This window comes from Argopecten irradians, chromosome 6 (assembly GCF_041381155.1).
Source record: "Argopecten irradians isolate NY chromosome 6, Ai_NY, whole genome shotgun sequence".
In the NCBI taxonomy this organism is placed as follows: Eukaryota; Metazoa; Mollusca; class Bivalvia; order Pectinida; family Pectinidae; genus Argopecten; species Argopecten irradians.
This window is the reverse complement of record NC_091139.1, coordinates 20138480-20160102: the sequence shown is the minus strand read 5'-3', so window position 1 is coordinate 20160102 and position 21623 is coordinate 20138480. Positions and strand designations below refer to the sequence as shown.

The following is a 21623-nucleotide window of genomic DNA, read 5'->3' as shown; positions in this document are numbered from 1 at the left end:
GTCGGCCATCTTGTTGACCAATCGGTCCAAAATTGTAATTCGCATAACTAGGGCCCTATGCAAACATACGTATGAAATTTGAGACAGATCCCTTCAGTTGTTTCTGAGAAATATCGGTTACAAAAATTGTTAACGGACGGACGAACGGACGGACCATGGACGAAAAGCGATTTGAATAACCCACTATCTGATGGCGGTGGGCTAAAATAAGGTTTGTTTCAGCTTATAGTTCTTCATTTCGTTAAGTCAATGCCCGGTTCACTCGTTATAATTTGCAATAACACTATTAACGTAGTGGATTTTAGTTCCACAAAAACATCCATGACATATCGACTACTAATGGACTGAAGCATTTGTATTGTAAATTTCTATATTTTTTCATGGTTCCCTCTGTTATAAATTAGCCTTTGATAAAACTAACTTCAAATCATTGACAAATATGACAAAACATAATAATACGACATTATTATATTACACAATTTGAATTTAAGAAAAAAATATTATAAACATCATATTTAGAAATATGTTTTTCTTATACAATAAAGTAAATAAAATTAGAATTGAAATAAAACATGTAAGATACAATTAAGCTTTTTTTTTATTGTGTTAGGTTTTTAACATAGCAGATGATACAGGGAAGTGCAATACTTAAGTGATGAACATAAGCTAAGCAATTAAACCAATGAGTAATCTTGAGTGATCACATGTTTTACTGGAAAACAATCAATCTTTGATCCTTTAAGTAGGTTTATATTCAAATTACATTTATTTAACCAATGTTGCTCATTAGGACAAGGAAGAACCATCACCATAAATAAAAAACCAACAAAATTATTTGTAATGTAATGCCTTCTTTGTGGAATCAATGACATACTTACCACTGAAATCTATACTTTCGAGGATACAAATTCATACGTAGTTTTGAGTATATTTTATTTCAAAATAAAGTTTCGCTCAATAATAAGTTCCAAAAATGACGGTTACAAACATCATAATTTCACTCTGTCATTATGTAACTATTTCAACATTAATTTTGAAAGTACAGATTTTGCATAGTATATAATCCATTTATTGTTTCTTTAATTATTCACATTAATCCATTTATTTTACTCAGACCGAGTAAACAACAATTAAGACATTTTCGCCATAGACTACAATTTATTTATGTTTGATAATAAAGCAAGCTGTAAACTGTATTCTTATTTGAAATATGTATGATGTTTCTTTAATTATTCATTAAATAGTATAAATATCCCTTCCACAAATTTTCGGCCTCTTGTTCATCTTCAGGTACATAGAAACACAAGAAAAGATAGGTGAAATCCATCTTGAACGTTTTGATTCGCAAATGAAAATTATTTTAAGACCTTCAACAAATTTCTACGTCAAAATTTTGATGACCATTGGAATTTTTAAAGAAAAAAAAGAAAAAGCAAATGCGATATTGTGTTCGTTGCCAAAGTATGAGCTTAACCGTCTTCACTGAGCCCACCTGTGTAATGTAGTTATAGGACGTTCAGGTGTTCTTTGCAATAACTGATTGTATTTTGCTATCATTATTACGTATAAGACAAAACATTTCATAAGTTTTGCGGATTATCTAACAATTTTAGCATTATTTTTATCTTAATGTTATCGACACTCTACAGATTTAGCATATTCCCATGTCAATGGAACCATACGAATAAAAAGACCCCCTTCCACCTGTGGGTCTAGAGTTGGAAACCCATGTTTGACAGTTGCCATGTACTAACCGCAGTTCGTTGGTTTCTCTCCACCACCTAAAGCTGACACGTCCTTGAATGATCCTGACAATTAATAGGACGATAAACCAACCAAACAAACTCTGCCATGTCTTTCAGTAGATGATTATGCGTCATTGGAGGCGTTCAGTTGTAACCAAATAATAATTTGATCACGCCTTCCATTCTTAATAATGCATATTTATTTTGTGCACATTCCGAATTTGCATATCACAGAGTTATCTGCACTTGCAGGTAGGTATTAATTTTTACGTCATGTGTTTGCGAGCGTAACGTCATATGTTTCGGAGAAAACGGCGTGAATTGCGCTCACAAATTAATGACGAAACAATCGATACCTACCTGCAAGGGAGCTAACTCTGAAATATGCAAATACGGAATAATATTATGCTTGTGTTGGTTGTTTTACCTTCTTCCTAACACAAGAGACAAAAAAAAACCATTATGCAATCCTTTCATTCAAGAAAAAGACCAACACTAAATTACTTAACTGATGAATTTATTTCATTGTCAATAACAGATCAGAATTAAGGTTGAAACATACTAAAGGCCAGCGGCAATTACTCTGAAAATAAAACAAAATACACACAATTGACAATTTGTTACACTGCACTTATTATATATGGTCTTATAGTTATTTGAATATGAAATATGCTTAATTATTTGAACATTACGTTCTAGAATGTGTATGAAATTTGATTAATTGACTGACTACATTTGTTAATAAAATGTATTCAGTAAATGGAACATGGATGATTGGAAAACGTGTATCAGATTTAATGAAAGAGTACATAAAATATGTCTTCCTTAAGCGTACATTTGTATTATGTACATTGCATATTTGATATGATTTGATATTCATTCGTCCGTATCAGTGACCACAAAGGTAATAATGGAAATTATTTCCCTACTTACGACAGTAGGGAGAGTGACCGGAAGTAGTTAAGTAGTAACTTCCTGTCCGATTAGAAAGGTCGGAGTCGTAACCCATAATCGGACATGGTCCATTGCCGCACCCCGAACATCTTCCGGCCACATAGTCGTCGTAGGAGGAACAAGGGTGGGCAGTGAACCGACACGACCCTTGTAGTAATGACTCTGTAAACAGGCCCTCGGCGCGTTCGTGACTGCATGCAACCGACTCGAACGCATCTGAAGGTGAGGAAGAAATTTAATTAGTCTTATGTCTAATATTATCAAGTAATTTGTAAAAAGTTATATGGATAAAGCATTAAGTACATAGATGTGTATTCCTCTTGTATCAAAATACTCGAATTACACAATAATGACCGTTATTACTGTTTACGCTGAAATAGACAACTTCTACATTTCGCATTTAATATGTTAAGCATCATTCATGTTCAAATATGATCTTAAGAAGTGTTAAAATTTCATATCCTGATCTTTTAAAACCTATTTTATACTCCTATTTTCTATATTGGCACTGCTTGCTTACCTGCAGGCTATGTGATCATTAACAATTTTAAGACTAGGTTCGTTCGCCCAATCGAAAACAACTAACTACGTTAATGCTTATTACTATTTTAGACTTATAAGGCTTTTTTATGAACTTGGAACAGATTGGGAGTGTGACAAATACAACATTACACCAGCCTTGGCTAAAACTAGGCGGATGACGTTTACAGCGGATGTATTTTACTCCTCTGATGTGAAAAGTGTCGGACTTCATTGTGGAACGTGCTTGGTATGGCGTGTGTATGAATGGTCCTTGTGTGGGAACAATTGAATTGTTTTAAACTGTTTCGATTTTGTTTAGAAAATATTCAAGACTAAGAAGTTTCTGTGCTAAACGTTTAGATTTTCGTTACTTTAATCACTTGTACAGAAAATACTACATAAGATATCTTTATGAAACTTCAAATTAGCATTAGCATTCGGAGGTCCGGTATATGTAACAGACTATCTTAATTTTGAAATTAAAGGAAAGGTCGAGAAAGAACAACAGTCGCTTGGTTGGTGAAATAGCTTAACGTAATAACAACACAAAAGAGCTATGCGATGTCTCTGCCATTTCACAAATAAGCAAAGAGAAAAGTAAACAACAATTATTCAATTAACTATTAGAAAACTACGATAAATAATATAGATATAGGATGGAAACAGATAATATTTTGTTTCAATAAAAGAAACATGCCCAGCTAGAGCACAATCAGCTTGAATGACTTTTCGTATACTAAGAATAATATTGTGCTAAATCACTGGTTCTTGCTTATTGTGTAGTATCTGTATAGAACTGATTATAATTCAACAAGTCTCTATCAGTAATCTAAATGGGACAAAAGTAAGTAGTTTAAGTCTATCCAAGTTGACTACTGAGCCCACATATCCGGCTATCCCACCCCCGTTCCTGTACTCTACTGAAGGCTACTTCAGAAGGCAATACAAATGCACTTATAAAGTTACTATCATAGTAAAGCATCCCTTTTATGTCAACAAAAGAAGGATTGGACTGGCGAGGAGCGAGAAGATATAAGAGGAATAAGAATGAATGTGGAGATGGCGTGATCAAAAGGACAAGTGAAGAAAGACGAAATCACTGAGGGATGCAAAACGAGAGGATGGATGCTGAAAAAGTGATATGTCGGTGGTTGGTTGGTTTGTTGATTATGCTAAACGTCCCATATTTCAGATAGGATCATTTCAGGACGCTCTTCCTTTAGACGATGTGCTGGGTGTAATGTGACTATGCTACTACATGTTTTGTTTGGAAGACTGTGGTATGTTCGTTATATCTCCCAGATATAAAACCAGAACAGAATCTCTTGTCCTTTTATGTGTTATCTCACTGAAGCATAACGCCCAAGAAACAGAAGAGTAAAAAGACCGGACGCTTAAGAGTAATGCCGACAAAAAATTCGGGTTAAAAAAGGACAAAAACAAAAAGAGAAGAGGAGATAGCCATCATACTTTTATGCTAGAGCTCGATTATCCTCCAGATGGAAAACTCGTTTCTTTACTTCGTGGAAACCAAGCGGGGTGGAATATTGACATGACTTTTGCTATACAATATGCTATGTTCTATAAAAGCGGCATTTTTATATTCCCGTCAAACCTTTGTTACTTGTCTATTGATTAGAATAGCGGCAATCACTTTAACTAGTCATACCTTCCTACCTGATGTCTTGTTTCAGATAGCAGAGATAACTCTCTTATCCAATCTTTTTGCTATATGTATTGTTTTACACAGAATCAATGTCTCCGTCTAAATCAAATACGAACAATTTTTATTTTGAATCCAGCGATAATGGTCCATAGTCGCAACTGCGAAGAAATATGGCGTATACCATGTTAATTCTCCTTTTTTTACTAATATGTACATGAAATTGGTGACTTGATAGCGCCAGAGCCTACTTACTTGTGAAAGCCATTGACAACAGCTGTTCAAGCGTCGTCCTGACAGGAGGTGGGCAACCAGGCTGTTCGTTTAATCCATTCGGATAGAAGTCAATATGTCCGCATGGCTTCTTCATTCCGAATCCTGAAACACAATATCACATTACTGATCAGAGCACTAACACTAATGATATAAGTTTCTTGTGAATGAATATTGTTTTCAGTTTTTTAACTTAAACTTTTCCAGTTCAAGGGAAAAATGTACGTCGTTTCTAAAACAGATACACAGTTCAAATATCATTCATTCCATTTTATGATCTTTTGCTTTCATTCATCCATTATGAATTTGTAGAGTAAATCTTTAGTTTACCTGCATCTTGGATGGGCACAGCATCTGTATGAATGATGTCAACAAACAAAGCGTCAGATGGATCCAGACGAACCTCTGGGGAGTAATCTTCAAAAAGAGGCCCAGCGGGATCCAGACCTATAGAAAACAATAGGATCTATATGTTCTACTCAACTTCTACTACTAAACGTCTTCTTCAAGCTGAAGCATTGTTATGGATAAAATAAGATAAGGAGTAAAAAGAACCCCTCACACTCATACAATTGAATTCATGTTGATCGATACAGCATGATTACAAAGGTTTATGTGATATTATTTCTTTTATTCACCATCAAAAGTTATTAAAATGGACTAGAGACTGCAATGATTAATATTCTACTACTTTGCCATTTGGTTGTGGTTTTGTAGTTCACGATCATGATTTAGTTTATGTCCGTGAGTAGCGATATTTATTACCAGAGAGTTAAATAAAAATCAAACCACACGTCATGTGTTTACCTGTAATTCTGCCGATGCCAGGAATTCTACTTCCAATGTACCCAGCAGTCTGTGCGCCAAGGCTGTGTCCGATCACGTGCGTTTTTGCCATATCCACGTGAAAGCTATCCCGCAGTGTCGTTAGTAGATTAGCACAAAGTGCGCCTACCAGTCGGGTGTTGGAGACAGACTGCTGGTACATCTTACTTGCTCCAACCTTCCAGTCCACCGCAAACACATTGAAGTCACCCTATTTTTTATTTAAATATATTTCATTTGCAATTTTTACAATACAAAAAGGATTGGGCACAAGTTAAAATCTTATATCAAGCCGTTCCAGTTATTTTTAACGTATACAAGCAAATGGATGACCTAAGTTATATGCAGATAAACTTTATAAGAGAGAGAGCGAGAGAGAGAAAGAGAAGGGGAGGGAGGGAGAGAGAGAGAGAGGAAGAGAGAGAGATTATCAGTATTTTGATATAAAATATACAAACATATAACATAAATACTAGAATAATTGGTCTTTTCCAGCTCAGGTGACAAGCACATCTGTAATACTAATCCTCATGTCATGCCATACAAACTGATCTAATGTCTATCACATGCCGTGCCCATGGTGTCTCTCTCCTTGTCACTCGCTGATCCTCCTTGAATAACTTGTCACAATACATTTGTCACCCGAGCCGGGAAGGACCTGATTAAAACGTTTAAGCAAAAAAAGAAATATAGTATTCTAATTAAATTTATTTGAATCTTTGTTAAACTGCTGAGTGGACTGCCAAATAGTTTTGTTTTCTTGATTTGACAACATAGAATTTCCAAATATAGGTAGATTTAGGTCTAGCGGGATAAAGTTATTAAGCTCACGAAATAATTTTACACGTTGTTCTGCATAATTTATACATACGAAAAAGAAATGATGTGCATCCTCGATACTATAACCACATTGACAATGTTTATAATTTATTAAATCAGCATGATATGAATCGTTATTTAGAGTGCTGGATCTAATTCTTATTCTGGCATGTAATATATTGTATTTTCTATCACCTATAAGATAGTAAGAGGGTATTTGTGTATCTCTAAACCTGAGAAGGAATTTTGAAAAGCCAAAAATGATACACTTGGTCTTATGTCAAGGTCCAATTGATTCCATAGTTGAATTGTAGAAGGAAAAAAGGAGGAGTTTGTTAGCTGTAGACAGAGTTTGGTAAAGAGTAATTATTAGCATTACGAAGGTTATATTGAGAACTTTCTAGGTTAGGTATCAGGTGTTAAGTTATTTTTTATCATGTAAAGTAATTGTAATTTTCTTCTGGATCTTCTATTTGAGAGCGGTTCAAGTCCAGTTTCAGAGTATAAAGATTCTCTGCTAGTGCAAGATGGTAATCCAGTAATTACACGAGCAGCTTCTTGTTGGAGTTTTTCAAGTCTGTCTGCATCACCGAGAGTACACCCATCCCAAACCTCACAACAATATTCAAGTAGAGGAATGATATACGAGTTATAAATTCGATATAAAGTTTGTCGATTTAAAATGAATTTTAGCTTTACTAATCTGCCTTGAAACTTTTTTTACAAATATTGTCAATATGGCTTGTCCATTTATATTGTCCGTCTAATATGACTCCCAGGTGTTTATGATTATCAATAAAATTACACTAACGTTATCAAATTTAAGATCTATAGCATAATCTAATTCAGAATTATAAATATGTAATGCCTCAGTTTTTGAAGGATTGAACTTAACTAACCATTTTTGCGCCCATCGTTGAATGTGTACCAAATCATTATTAATTACAGTTTCGATATTTAAAGGGGATGGATTAGAATATATCAACGATGTATCATCTGCAAATAATTTTGATAGACTTCGAAGATTATCGGATATATCATTTACGTACAAGATAAATAATATAGGACCTAAAACAGAGCCTTGTGGAACACCGGCACTTATACTTTTAACAGACGATTTAGAATTCCCAACACAAACCTGTTGTTTTCTATCACTTATGTAATTAACTAACCAATTCAATAGATTTCCACATATACCCTAGTAACCCTAGTAAATACACAATAGTTTACATCCTAATCGATATTAAAATAAACTATCCTTCAACCTCTACACGAAAATCGGTTTTTAACTTAATATGACGCGAATTAAATAATTAATAATTGCCTTATTTTTGGTAATTTTCAAAACATCAAATAAAGAACAGAAAGCAAAAGATCAACTGATGAAATGAAACAATATGGATGTATCAATATCAACAGTTTTTAATGTTTTGTACGAAACATAACTTAATTTTTGCGAATTTGCAAATCTATCAAAAAGTGGTCGTTTGTTCAACTTTCATGTTTTTCCCACAAAAAAACATCTTACCCTCGTCAGGAATGCGTTAGTCATGTTGTGAACCCAGACCTCATAAGCACTGCTCATATATCCATGTATTATCATCTTTACTGGTTTTTTAGGGTCGAAATCGGAAGTACGTAAGGCATTTGCATTGGTGTCTTTGTAGTCAAATTTTACACCTTTAGCTGGCCCACCTCTCGTGAACAGGGTAAAGGTGACATCTACTTCCTCTGGTGACTCCGGAAGTGCCTCAAATGAGTTGTCAAATGGTTTGTGGTTAGAGAAGCAATCCACATTTTCGTAGCAAACATGAGTTTTAAACAGAAATCCTGAAATGTAAAAGATGAAATTACAGTCGTCATTTGTGTAAATTGATATAACTGTATCTACGATCTGACGTGTACGCTTTAACAGGTATAGAGACAAACACGTATGGAAACCCATCCTAATCATTACTAATTGATGCATTTAACAACCCAAACCGACGGAGAAGTAAATATCAATAAAGCTAATAGATAACGATGAAATTAACACGACAGCAATGGTATGGACACTAACAACTGATAATGAATTATATATGTTGGGCACTATAGGGACCGCTGAATCAAATCAAAAATAGATTTCTGGAAATCCCCTTTTGGAAGATTTCATAGAGCGGTGAGTGTTTCAGAGCCTGCTGATTTGGTATTAGGGTGCATCAGTTTCAAATGTTTAATGTATGGTTTGGACATTATATGTAGATGTAAAATATGTAAAGAAATTCTGAAATTATTTTTAAAAGCAATTGCCTAGTACTAGTCAATATTTAGTGCAACAATTTATATTGATAATAAAAATTTAAATTGAAAAGGGAGAGTCCAGGAAAGAGAAGAAATTCTAAATGATTAGGAAAGAGAAAATAAGGACAGAATGACTCGAGAAAATTTGTAGAGAGTTGTGATGATAGAAACAACAATGACTTTAAAATCACGTGAAGCTCACGTGCATTATGGCTATCCCAGAGTGTTAATATCGGTGAAAGATAAACCTCACTATTCAATTTCCCCTAGAAGACTCCCTCCCAGAGTAGACCATGAAAAATATGTTCCAAATTTGAAAAATGAAAGTATTATTATTATTATTACATACCTAGAGATATATCTGTACTCCACAAAGCCAACAAGATGAGCACCGGGATCCGTCTACTTGCCATGTTGAATAGTCTTGTACTGATAAGCGGCGAGGGTCACTTCGACAGATAATGATGTCAGTGGCCTATATTGATAGATACCTGCCAAATGTAAGAAAACAACTTCATCACAATAGATATAAATTGGTGATGATGCCGCTATAGGGGGTGTATATTTGCGAATTCAAACATTTGCCCTAATGTTACCTTGTCACGTAGTAGATCTATAGATAGCGCTCCTTGCATAATGCAGCTCTCCTCTGTTATGGATACTGTAGCTTACAAAAAGCTAAAGAAGCACAGCACAATTTGGAAGAAAGAGTTTCGATAAACTATTATCTTTTAAAATCATTAATATTAACTGGATTACATAGCATCATTAAAGGTTTTAACTTAAGAGTTTAATCATGGTTTTTTTGTCAACAATCGCTAGATTTATGATATTTTAACAAAATTACTGTTCTCAAAGAAAATGAATATTAATATGGAAATAATGGACATGCTTTCAAATTTGTACAAGGCTATTTTCGAAACACCACTTTTTATGATTAGTAATCATACCCTGATAAAGAATAAACAAAACATATTTCCTCCAACTTGGCGCCATACAAAAGAATACAGACAAAAGAGTTCCATAAAGGGCGATAACACATAAACGAGCAATGATATGTTGATAGTATTTAAAGACATTGGTAATCGGTATTATTTCTTCTCAAACCACAACGTGCAGAATTTGTTTTTTTATTTTTATTTATTTTTTTTTGTTGTTGTATGTAATACAATACAGATTTGTCCAATTAACAAATGAAATAATATTTCTGAAATGAAATATTGTTTGAGTATAATGAAGGAGGAGGTTTATTTTTCATTTTTATTGATTGATAGATTTATTTATCTATTTTGTTAATGTTATTATTATTATTTTAGTTTACCAAATGGTACAAGTAGTATAACACATTCAGTGGCCTATACAATTTTTCGTAAATGACGAAAAGAGATATTACAGATTCGTGTTTACCTGTCAACTTGGGAAAAGCACCAAGACCCTGTGTCTATAAAACTTAACCTAATCGTCTGCCAGATATTCCTCCATTCGAGAGTTCCATGTGTGCGTGATGTCGTTATCCTTGAAATCTGAAGAAGTCTTGGACCGAAGCTTCTTGGGACATTTTTCTTTATGATAACATATACCATATAAAACACACATCAACAATAGGTAAATAACACTTCACACGTGTAGTGGCGGCCAATCGGACGAGTCCATTCCTATCTACGGGGCACTCATACCCACATGTACAGTAACAAGATTCGGGTGTATGCCGACTTTGGGTCGGTCGAATCAGGGGAAATCATTAAAAATAAATTAAATGTTTTGTTCATGTAGGCCTACAACATAGCTCTAGGTGACTGATATATCGAAATATCACGGTTACGCAGACTTAAAAGTTTGGAAATATCACAATAGCAAAAGACTTACGTCAGCGGTTTTATGAATGAACTCGATGACCTCTTCAGAATCTGTTCCGGGTTATACATTGTGATAGACTTTGGTACAGTGGCTGATCAAACAACATTTTCACATCTGCTTTTCTTACTGCTTCAATAAAAAAAATGATCAACCTGCTGAATGCACCAATAACATTTCGATTACTTTGAAATTATTGCACGTGAAAAACTACCACAATATTGCCGTTTTTTCAAGTTGTTCAAAATTCCGACTTAAACGAAGAACACTTAAGTTCCGTATAATGCAAACATTTAATGATTAACTTAAATACATTCTGTATATTTTTTCATGTTGTGGATTCCTGGTTTACTTAAAATACATTCTTGGTTTTGTGTTATATCTCCATGACGTAAAAAATGAATTCAAGTTAAATCCTTATAAATTTATCTTTTTACCCGTAATTTCACTTTTATGGATACACACTTCTCTCTCAGAAATTATTACCTGTCGTAGCCTAACAACCAATCAAATGTGACGTTATAAACGGCGACGACATTTTGTACGTTATGGGTTGATAACATCATTTTTTAAGTCAATGAACATGTTTTTAACAAGCAAGATTAAAATATCTGGAAAAATTGATGTTGTTTTAAAAATTCATATCAATTCATGAATATGTTTCGCGTAACCACTTGATTCCTAGATCCTTATGTTAGAGACATTTCCCCTAATAGGTGCAGTTCATATAGTACAGCTACCATTTATAAACCATAGCCATGTCAGGAGTCGTAATTAATGTCCTAATAAATACCACAGGAACACTCCCATCGCTAGTGGTAACAACAAAGAAACATTCTTATTTACTGGAATAATACAAAAGGAAACATTAAGTTATTTAAAATGATATATATACAAGCCACGCCTCTCTTACTAAATACCATGTCAAATACGTATGCTAAATACCATGTCAAATACGTATGCTGCAAAATATAAAAGAGTTATGCGACATAAATTATCAGAGTGATTAAGACAATTACAACAATATATTAAGATTATTATTTTTATTGCTAAGCCCATGAGATTTAGTTAGTACCAACGCCGGTTTTTCATTCGCGTTTTTTTTAAAGGAAAAGAAATATAAGCAATTAATTCTACCATTTAAGAGTCGTCTCCCTTATCACAGACAAAAATTACCAATTGTTCCGTTGAAATAGAACTTTACTACATCAATTATGAAAAAAAATCTTGTTTGATGGACCTTAGCTGAGGGTAACCAGATTTTATCTGAGTTTCACAGAACGCTATAAGGAGAGACGGATGCATTCTTTATATTCGAACAGGTGTGTGCAAGATTTAACAGGCGTTTTATGAGCGAATAGAAATTTCATTGGACGGTCGTACTGCATTGAAAAGCTACAATTTAAGTTGTGTGTATATCATATACATTGTTTCATACAAATCAATGCATCGAATATTGAAAACATTTTAGATATAATACAACGTCAGTCATTTTAGCCATTCTTGATATATATTTTTTTTTTTCAAAATATTATATAATCAATTAGCGTTGAATCGCTGAAGACAGTAAGTAGAGTGACGAGTTTTTCATATATTTTCTACAATGATACGCAGTTATTTAGCTTTTGTTATTTTGTTATTGTTGTTTTTGTTTTGTTCCTATGTTTCTGGGTTTTATTAAGAATCCATGATAACGAGACACATAAGTGCTAGAAATAGCATGTGTTATTAAACATAGTTTGTATTAAGTATGTATATAAAGATAAAAGGTGTCTGGCCAGTATCTGGACAATACATACGAATATGTGAAGGGGTAATTACAACAAACACTTCATATATGCCAGCACACCTGTCTTACAAAAAGTGATGTGCACAAATGTATTCAGGACACATTTGCTTCCTCGTACCTTCTGAAAGACTCCATTACACAAGCGTGTCTAATATATATGTAGGCAGGTAAACGCTATGCTCATTCATAAGGTCTATTGCGCAAATAGCCTCAGCCACAAGCTGAAATGTAACAAGTCTGATATTGTTAGATTCACTCGATTGCGGATGGAAGAACCAATTAGATATATATAAATATACGTCGCCCTACAAATGACATTGTTATGATCGGATAGTGTAAAATTCCATGACGTAAGTACCAAGACTGCTGCGGTGTATACCGACAAATCATGATAACCCAAATCAAAAGCACAACGTGTGTTTACCATTGAAAAACCGGTCGCGATGACCTTGTAGTGAAGATGTCCCGTCATTCTACAACTAACTAACCATTTCTGGGCTACGAATTCGAAACCCAAAAGGGATAGTTATATGACAAAGTGAAGTGAAATATAATAGGTGTTCTAAGTAATTACCCCTCATATACATTGTATTTGTATGTATAAACCATATAAATGATAGTCAGTTGTTTGTCTCTGGGTACTCCGACTGTCATCCATTTTTTTTCAAAACTTAACAAACCGAATCACACCACTGGAGTAACTGCTTAACCATTTCCTACGCTATCTGTAAAATTCTATTAGGACAAGGGAAAGGGACAAAATGTATTAACATGTAAAATGTAAAACATCTCTAAGCAAGTTCAATTTTCCATGAGAATGGCAATAATAGTCAGTCTTTAGTCCACGTTATCGAATGGTTAGTTTATGGAGTTAATTTTGAGTGAACATCAACATTGATATTTGTAAAATCTTTTATGAGGATACCAACACTGATTAGGATGCAGTCACACATTCTTTAAAAAGGCGAAAAACACATCTTCCATTTACTTATTTTGGTTTTATCATTTTAATGTCCTATCAATATCCAGGGTCATGTAAGGATGTGCCAGGTTTGTTGGCGGATGAAACCTGGAGTACCCGGTGAATAAAACCATCGACCAGCGTTCAGTACATGGCAACTGCCCCAAATGGGGTTCGAACCCGCATCCCAGAGGGGGTACTCATATGACTTATGGTAATATGTCGGCACATCTCAACCATTTGGCCACCGCGGCCCCTCGCTTTATTTATGATACATTCATGTACACATTTGATATAACTTAAGTAAACCACTTATGCCGAATATCACTGAATATCGAAATATTAGTATTGATTAATCTCATCATTGCTTAAAGATGCTCCACCGCCGATAGAGCATAAATGATATTCATCACTTGAATGTGCAATCAGCACTTCATTCCATATAGGATATAGTGCCACGTAATTTTTTGGGGTGCAGTAAATTATTTTTCATATTTTTAACTTGAAGTAAAATTAGAAGCTAAAACTTTTCAATGGTGGTAATGGTGTAAAGTGAGTAACTTTTGTAACTGAAGAAAAATACTTAATCGTCTGCTCCTGTTCACGATAGTGAAAAAATACTATTTGTCAGCGGTGGAGCATCTTTAAGATAAATTTAAGGTATCAAATGATATACGACATTTATACTATCCTTATCGCATTTGCGAAATATATATATATATATTATAATCTTCACGTTTTATGTTATAACATATATGTCAAATACACGTGCGTATCGTACAGAACACCTCGTGAATATGTATTTATGACCTGAAAGTCAAAGATCGGATAATGATATACATGCACCTTTAATTATGGTAATGCTATACGCATTGTATGTATGCACTGTACCATGACGGATCAATCGATTCTCCTTTTATGCACAGGATTATAGATTGTCATCTAATAGTCAAACATTCTACAGACTTTTAAGATCAGAAATAGTATTATTCCTCAAAAACACGTATGAGATTAAAATAGCAATTGACATCAAGCATTCATTTGATGTTATATCAGCTAATATATGAACACTTTCAAGAAAAGATAAGACGAAATATATATATATATATTAAAAAAACCTAAGAAATTTTATAATTGAAAGGCAATCATACCTAGAAATGAACTTTAATTACAATATAGATTACTAATATGACGAGTCTGGTCCAGAGGAACTTGGCTGTTTCTTTACAAGGAATCAACTACAACTATACGGTGTAGAGGAACTTCCTATATACAGGAAACACTATGCATCTGTTGGCAACAGCGTCATTTTATCCCAAACATTTTTTGGCAAGAGAGTCATTTTATCAAAAACATTATTCCATCTACAAGATTCGTGGTGATGTTCAATGTAGACATTGCTCTTCGTGATATAAATAGCATTACACCTTAATAAAATGGTCATAAGATATTTGGAGTTTTAGAAGTACGTTAGGTAAACAAATAAATATATTCATTTTCTGTTTATTTATAAACGAACATGACGATAGTATTTTAAGTATGTACATTGTACGTAAGTTTACGATACAGTACACATTGCCAATATAGATGTATTTATCAACAATACATATTGAAGGATATCCGTAGTGAGTATATACCAGACCTGGAGCTCTGCCAGAAATCAGTTCTTGACCCACTGCCAGTTACGAAACTGTTATTAGAAAAGACCTTATCATAAGACGCTGTGACTTTTTTGCTTTATAATTAATGAGGAATATTCTAACCCTTAACCACGGTTGATTATCATATCTGAATGAAAATGGTATAAGTGTAGACTGTGTAGCTATATTGTACCGATTAATTATGTTAATAAAGTCATCTTGGTGAGAGAGATTTTACATTGATAGCTTTACGAAACAAGCTTGATTTGATTTTTTTAAAATATATGTATCTTTTGCAATAAGTGTCAAAGACACGTGTGTTTGATTTAAGGAATATATTTATTATACTAGTATGTTTTCTTAACGTTCCAAAGTCTGGCGGGAGATTTTTTGATATCATACTTTTTTTCCTTGTGACTATCATTTTAAGTACAACATGCTGTGCCCCTTTTGAACTTCTTACTCACAAACTTGTATAAATTTATTCTATTATATGGCGGGACAAAATTAGCCTTGTATCTGAATAGTAGTGTTCATCTGTAAAATTGCTTACATCTCGAGATGAAGAGCGTCGATAACTGACATTTTGTATTAGCATACAAGATTTATAGCACTATCTATTTATGTAAGAGTTCTGTCTGGTATGCGAGTCCTTGATCATCCTCTACACGCACATGACGTCAATTCAAACCAGCCAATCAGCATTAGTCAGAAGCGCACACCTTCCGCACACCCCCGTGGCTGGCAACTCGGTTTGTTTACATTTTCAGGTTGATAGTTTCGTAGCATGTTTGAAGTTGTATCGATAACATCATAACTAAGTCTTCTAGTATGTAGCTAGCTGTAGCAGATACAACTGCGCAATATATAAGTTGATTGCATCATCTAAGTACGTATAAACTATTTCTGTACACTATTCATCGTAGAATTTCCAAAAATCTCAATGATTTGTCGGTTCACGTCACCAAGTTCAGAGACATTTTCCCGGCCAATACATTAACGATTTGTTTTTGTATTCATATCTGGTCTTGCTCAGGTTTAAGTAGTGGAGGAATGCCAAAATTTCTAAAGAAAAAAAACAACAACATCGTAACAGTACTTTATTGCATTGTAACTTAACACGTCGGAAAAATATACTTAAATTCCCTTTAACAGCTAAACCGACTATCTTCCCGTGTTTACTATTCGCGGAATATTGCTATATATACATTGTATATTGTGAAATAGTAGTCCGTGAAAAGACCAGGAGACATAACTTCCTCAGAATATCACCTCGAAGCCAAATCGCGAAATTTAAATTCGCTTTAACATTTCTCATTTAGCTGAAAATCGCGAGAATACCACTCTGGGTTGTCAGATCCTTAATATCTACTGACAGTTCTTTTCTATTGTTTAACCTTATACCCTCGAGTTATAGGAGAACAATAAGTTGTTAGTGTTGAGTTTGCTTAAAGTCTTGTCAATAGCCTACATTGTATGATATATGTCATTAAGTGCAGCCTATATTGTATGGTATATGTCGTGTATTGTGCTTGTTGATATGTTTTGGACGTCTACGGTATGTTCTTTTTGTGTCTCTTTGTGATTGTGAGAACCATTTTATAATATACTGCCAAGGACAGTAAATAACATACCGCACCGATAACAATGAACTAGCACTTAAAACAGGAACCAATTGTGTCTCCACTTGATGCTGAATGTAATGCAAGAGTAGTTATACCATTTGATTGAACGGGAGACAAAATCCGAGCTTTCTCATATGGATGAACCTCAAGATCCAAAGTAAGGTATCATCCCTTTTACAGTGTGGCCACAAGGTCCAATTTCAAAGACAAATAGGCATACCTCAGGACCTACCTCACAACAGTGTTCAAAAAGTGATATGATGTGAAGGGAAACATTAAAAGGCATCAGACACAATGCCAATACCCTACTACAGACAGAGAATGGTAAAGTCATGAGACAGTTGCTTATGAGACCTCACAGGAGACCATATAAATTATATGACGACAATGGTAAAGGCCGGGACACCAAGAAGTACGCAGTCGTGTGAAGACGGTTATCATAGAGACACCAGAAACAAGACAAATAATAAGAAGAAAAAAACGAAGAAGCCATTTCAGATCGATTCCGGATGTTTATTTAGTAATCTTCCCGCAGTACCAGATATTTCTTTTAATGTCCTCGATGAAGATACACGCGTTATTTAAGATAACCATTGTAAATCGTTTACTTTAGTCAGCGAATGATACAGCTGACTTTAACATAGGGATTTCTTATATGTCCTATCAATGAAAGATATGGATGATTGCTTCCCATCTTCCCTTATGTCGGTTAAAAGTCATTATAGATATATATCCTCACTGTCCCTGGTCCGCGGTCAAGACAAAATGACCAAGCTTTACCCAGTGTTACCAGTTTCGGACAGATAAATACTTTCAGTATCACATAACTGTCTAAGATGTGGGTTAAAGGAAGTAAAAAAACTCCAATATCATGATGTATCCACCCACCCAATCTGTCACAGGAATATGGAATAATACTCAACAAAAGTTTAATGATAAAGTTCTGACCACATTGGTCAACAGTGAGTGAGATAACGTTTTCGCCACTGATGCCAAAATTAGAACATTTGACCAAGGATTAAGATTAAGTGTTACATTATGTACATATTTTAAAGCCAGATAATTCACTCAGTGTACCAAAGATTAAATTCTAGATTGTTTTGACTGGTATTCCAAAGCCAATAGACCTTTTGAACTCTATTTCTAACCACACATAGTTTCAATTGAATTCTAACAATGGAAAACTACTTACATATGTGACTACCCTATGACTACCCCACACCATCCCGAAATTGATTCATCCTAATTTATGTTACTGTGTAAATATACCATTCCTACAACCGAAGTTTCACTATCTCCATTCCACACCTTTTCTATTGAACGCCCTACCAAAACCATTCCACTTCACCCTACCAAATGATTTCCAAATCCCAGTGCAACGGCATCCCGTTTATCAAATGTGAGAGGGCGAGGTGTGCTTGTTCGGTGTCTTCGGCGGTATCCTCAGTGTGATAGCACTGTAAAAGAGCAAGAGGTCCATTATCACAAGGAGACACAACACCATATACCACAGCCTCCCAAAACACGCTATCACAAGGATATATAACACAAACATACCACAGCCTCCCAAAACACACTATTACAAGGAGACACAACACAAATATACTACAGTCACCCAAAACACGCTATCACAAGGAGACACAACACAAACATACTACAGCCTCCCAAAACACACTATTACAAGGAGATACAACACAAACATACTACAGCCTCCCAAAACACACTATCGCAAGGAGACACAACACGAAAATACCACAGCCTCCCAAACATACAGATACTTTGCCTCCGAGTGGTGACTTGCCAAAACCATTTTCACTTTATCAATTTTACTATTGTCTATATTCCACTACACTCCACTTCGAATTACCTTTCATGATATATTCCAATGTATCTATTTTATCGAGTAACTATCAAACCAAAATCAACCCCACCCCTTATACCGAGTAACTAGGCAAAACCTATTCAATATATCTTTAAAGTAATTTTAATAACATTTTAAACCACATCTTACTCCATGCTTGTTAACGTGAGACTATTTGTCTTTAAATCAAGTTCACTGTATCCATTTTATCAAGTGTCTACACAAACGCCTTTCAATGTTGTCTGGGCGAAAGTATGATGGGTCATCTTTTGCCCGAAAACAATAAAACTATCAAAGAACACTTATTTGTATTTTCCTCTTGTATTCTATATGTTGTAAAAGCAGATGCTATAGATAAACGAACAACTATTCCCATTGTATATTAATGCCAACCGGATGCACTTTATGTATGTGTTGGCTAATGGGTATGTTGTGGGATGGTGTGCTATGGCTGTGTGTGTGTCCATCTTCCTACAGTGTATTGCGGTCATGTAACCCGGATACATGTTAAAGCCCATTCAAGAAATATACTTAGAAAAACCGATCAAAGAGGTAACATACACAAATGCCTTAATCGGCGGCGGATGAATGTTGATCATAACACGACAAAAGCATGTCCTTGAGAAAAAGGACGTTGTAAGAAAATCGTTTGCAACTGCGCATACAGATGTTTCAAAACATTGGGACTGAGCCTGTTTAATTATTGTACTACATTAGTTTATTTATGGTGTGTTGAAATGAAAATGCATGCAGCTTCGTGTCAGCTTTGGACTAACATCAAGCCTTCCTCATGATGTTTTGTTGATTGGTCGATAATGTTTACATCCTTGATTATCTCACTGACGCTTGCTGCAAAATAGACATCAAACAACAATGCCCCGTCCATTCACATTGTAGTGTTAACACGCCAACCGTTTGTCCAAAGTAATACTGAACGTAACACAGAAGCAGAAAAGAACACTTTTACAGACTTTAGTGTATCTAAGCAGGAGAATAGAACTTAGAGCGCCTTCCTTACTGGTGGTTGGTGGGTGGGTTCGTAGGTTGGTAGGTTGATTGATTGGTTGGTTGGTTGGTTGGTTGGTTGGTTGGTTGGTTGGTTGGTTGGTTGGTAGGTTGGTTGGTTGGTTGGTTGGTTGGTTGATTGGTTGATTGATTGATTGGTGGGTTAGAATTAACGTCCTCGTAATATCTAAGGTATTTAAAGACGACTTCCCGTGTATGCATTGTGCGTGTGAATGTATATATTTGGAGACTGCAGTCTCTTGTTGTTAGTATTGTATCAGAAATTAGCATTTTTACAGACTATGGTGTGTCTCAGGCTGAGGACAGAATCCAGACCCTTCCTCACAGGGGCGAACTCTTAACTCCAGGTCAAAATTGAGGCAGGGTCAAGGTAGACGTTAGAATGAAGAGTATCAGTTAGGAAAAAGAGAAAATATAATATATTAAATTCAATCGCCTTTTAATACCAATGCACTGGGGACAGCAGGTACAATTCTAACGCCATACCTGCAGTGTTCACCTTCCCTTCATGGACGGACGCTAGATTGAGCCAGTGTCAGGGGAGACGATAGAGAGAAAAGGGTTATTTCTGAATACTTAGTAGCAAAATAGACCAGATTTCAAATTTAGTAGGTTAACACGCATTCTAGGACATGTCAAGAGAAAGCCGGAGAAAACAAATTGTCCTACGGTCTGCAATGCCACATGCAATACTTGTACCTAAAGTCCGTAGCCATAGACCATGTTTCATTTTCATTTCAAAATATTTTTATCAAATCATTAGATTTAATAGGGATTGGGCAGCAGGCTATGCCTATGTATGTACATCTCAAAATCATATATATAATATATGTAATTTTACAGACAATATTGAAATTAAATATATATTTAGGATACACTTGTAAGTAATACTATGATAACACTCCAATAATGAGCAGGTATAAGCATGTTAAAAAGTATATATATGTATATATACATGTATGCATACCTATGCTTTGGTTTATAGTTAAAACGTGGATACTGTATAGCCAGATAACAATAAGTTGAAATTTATAATGGATTCATATCAGTTCAATATATACAGTTCCTTGATTTAAACCAGTTGATATTGATTTGAATTTAATTTGAATTTGGATCCCTCAATAAACCATTCCTTGTGACCGGGCAGTACTATAAAGTCCATAGTGTTACCACTGAGTACTGGTCCTTGTCAGGAATGGCTAGAGAAGGAGCCATGATGAGGGAGTATGTTAAAGCGTATGCATATAAATTAATTATAACATTGGAGAAAATGGGTTTATACATAATGTAATATAAAAATATGAGTGTTATAGGGGTTTACCTATGATCTATGATCTACTCCTGTCAAAGAACTTGGTACAGACACAGGATAAAACTTGTAATATTATATCCATAGACCATGTCGCTAAAGGAACGTTTCAGTTATAAAAATGTCAAACGAAAACACCATTTTAAATGAAACATCACGTTAACGACTGTTTTATTACTAGGTAAATATGTGGAGTAGGGGTACCCGACTTGAATTCTTCTAAGTTAATGTCACAAACGTGACCATCGAGATCAGTGTAATCTGTCGCACGTGGCAATAAATACAGATACTGCCATACTGCCACAGAAACAGATATTGAAGATGAAGTACAAGAGGTTTTGAATATGGCATCTTCTCTTCATATATTTAACTTCTCAAAGTCAAAGTATGACATCTCCTCACTTTTGGCTTTGGATGTGGCGAAAGCTCTTATTTGTCCTTTTCCATTGCTCTGTATTTAGGGCGTTAGAATCGTAC

The 21623-nt window shown here is 34.8% G+C and overlaps 1 protein-coding gene across 4 annotated transcripts; it reads right to left on the bottom strand.

Annotated features, from left to right (window-relative positions):
• Positions 1-2247: 2247 nt before the first annotated feature.
• LOC138325270 (pancreatic triacylglycerol lipase-like) lies at positions 2248-18409 on the bottom strand. 4 transcript variants are annotated; one of them, XM_069270814.1, is made up of 8 exons: positions 18304-18409; positions 9431-9572; positions 8330-8631; positions 5965-6193; positions 5488-5604; positions 5140-5262; positions 2679-2915; positions 2248-2328 (listed from the first exon to the last, which is right to left on the bottom strand). In XM_069270814.1, the coding sequence occupies exons 2-8, from the start codon at positions 9492-9494 to the stop codon at positions 2324-2326; spliced, it is 1077 nt and encodes a 358-aa protein (XP_069126915.1). In that variant the 5' UTR covers positions 9495-9572; positions 18304-18409; the 3' UTR covers positions 2248-2323. The 4 variants fall into 4 exon arrangements, with proteins under 4 accessions (XP_069126915.1, XP_069126913.1, XP_069126914.1 ...); XM_069270812.1 differs by lacking the exon at positions 18304-18409 and adding an exon at positions 10489-10734; XM_069270813.1 differs by lacking the exon at positions 18304-18409 and adding an exon at positions 10032-10478.
• Between the last annotated feature and the right edge of the window lie 3214 nt (positions 18410-21623).

Excerpts from the sequence above, each read along its gene's own strand:
- LOC138325270 (XM_069270814.1), bottom strand. The coding sequence starts at position 9,494 with ATGGCAAGTAGACGGATCCCGGTGCTCATCTTGTTGGCTTTGTGGAGT. Across the intron at positions 6,194-8,329 it reads CTAACGCATTCCTGACGAGG|GGTGACTTCAATGTGTTTGC; the intron begins GTAAGATGTTTT and ends AATAAAAAATAG. Across the intron at positions 5,263-5,487 it reads TGTGCCCATCCAAGATGCAG|GATTCGGAATGAAGAAGCCA; the intron begins GTAAACTAAAGA and ends ATTGTGTTTCAG.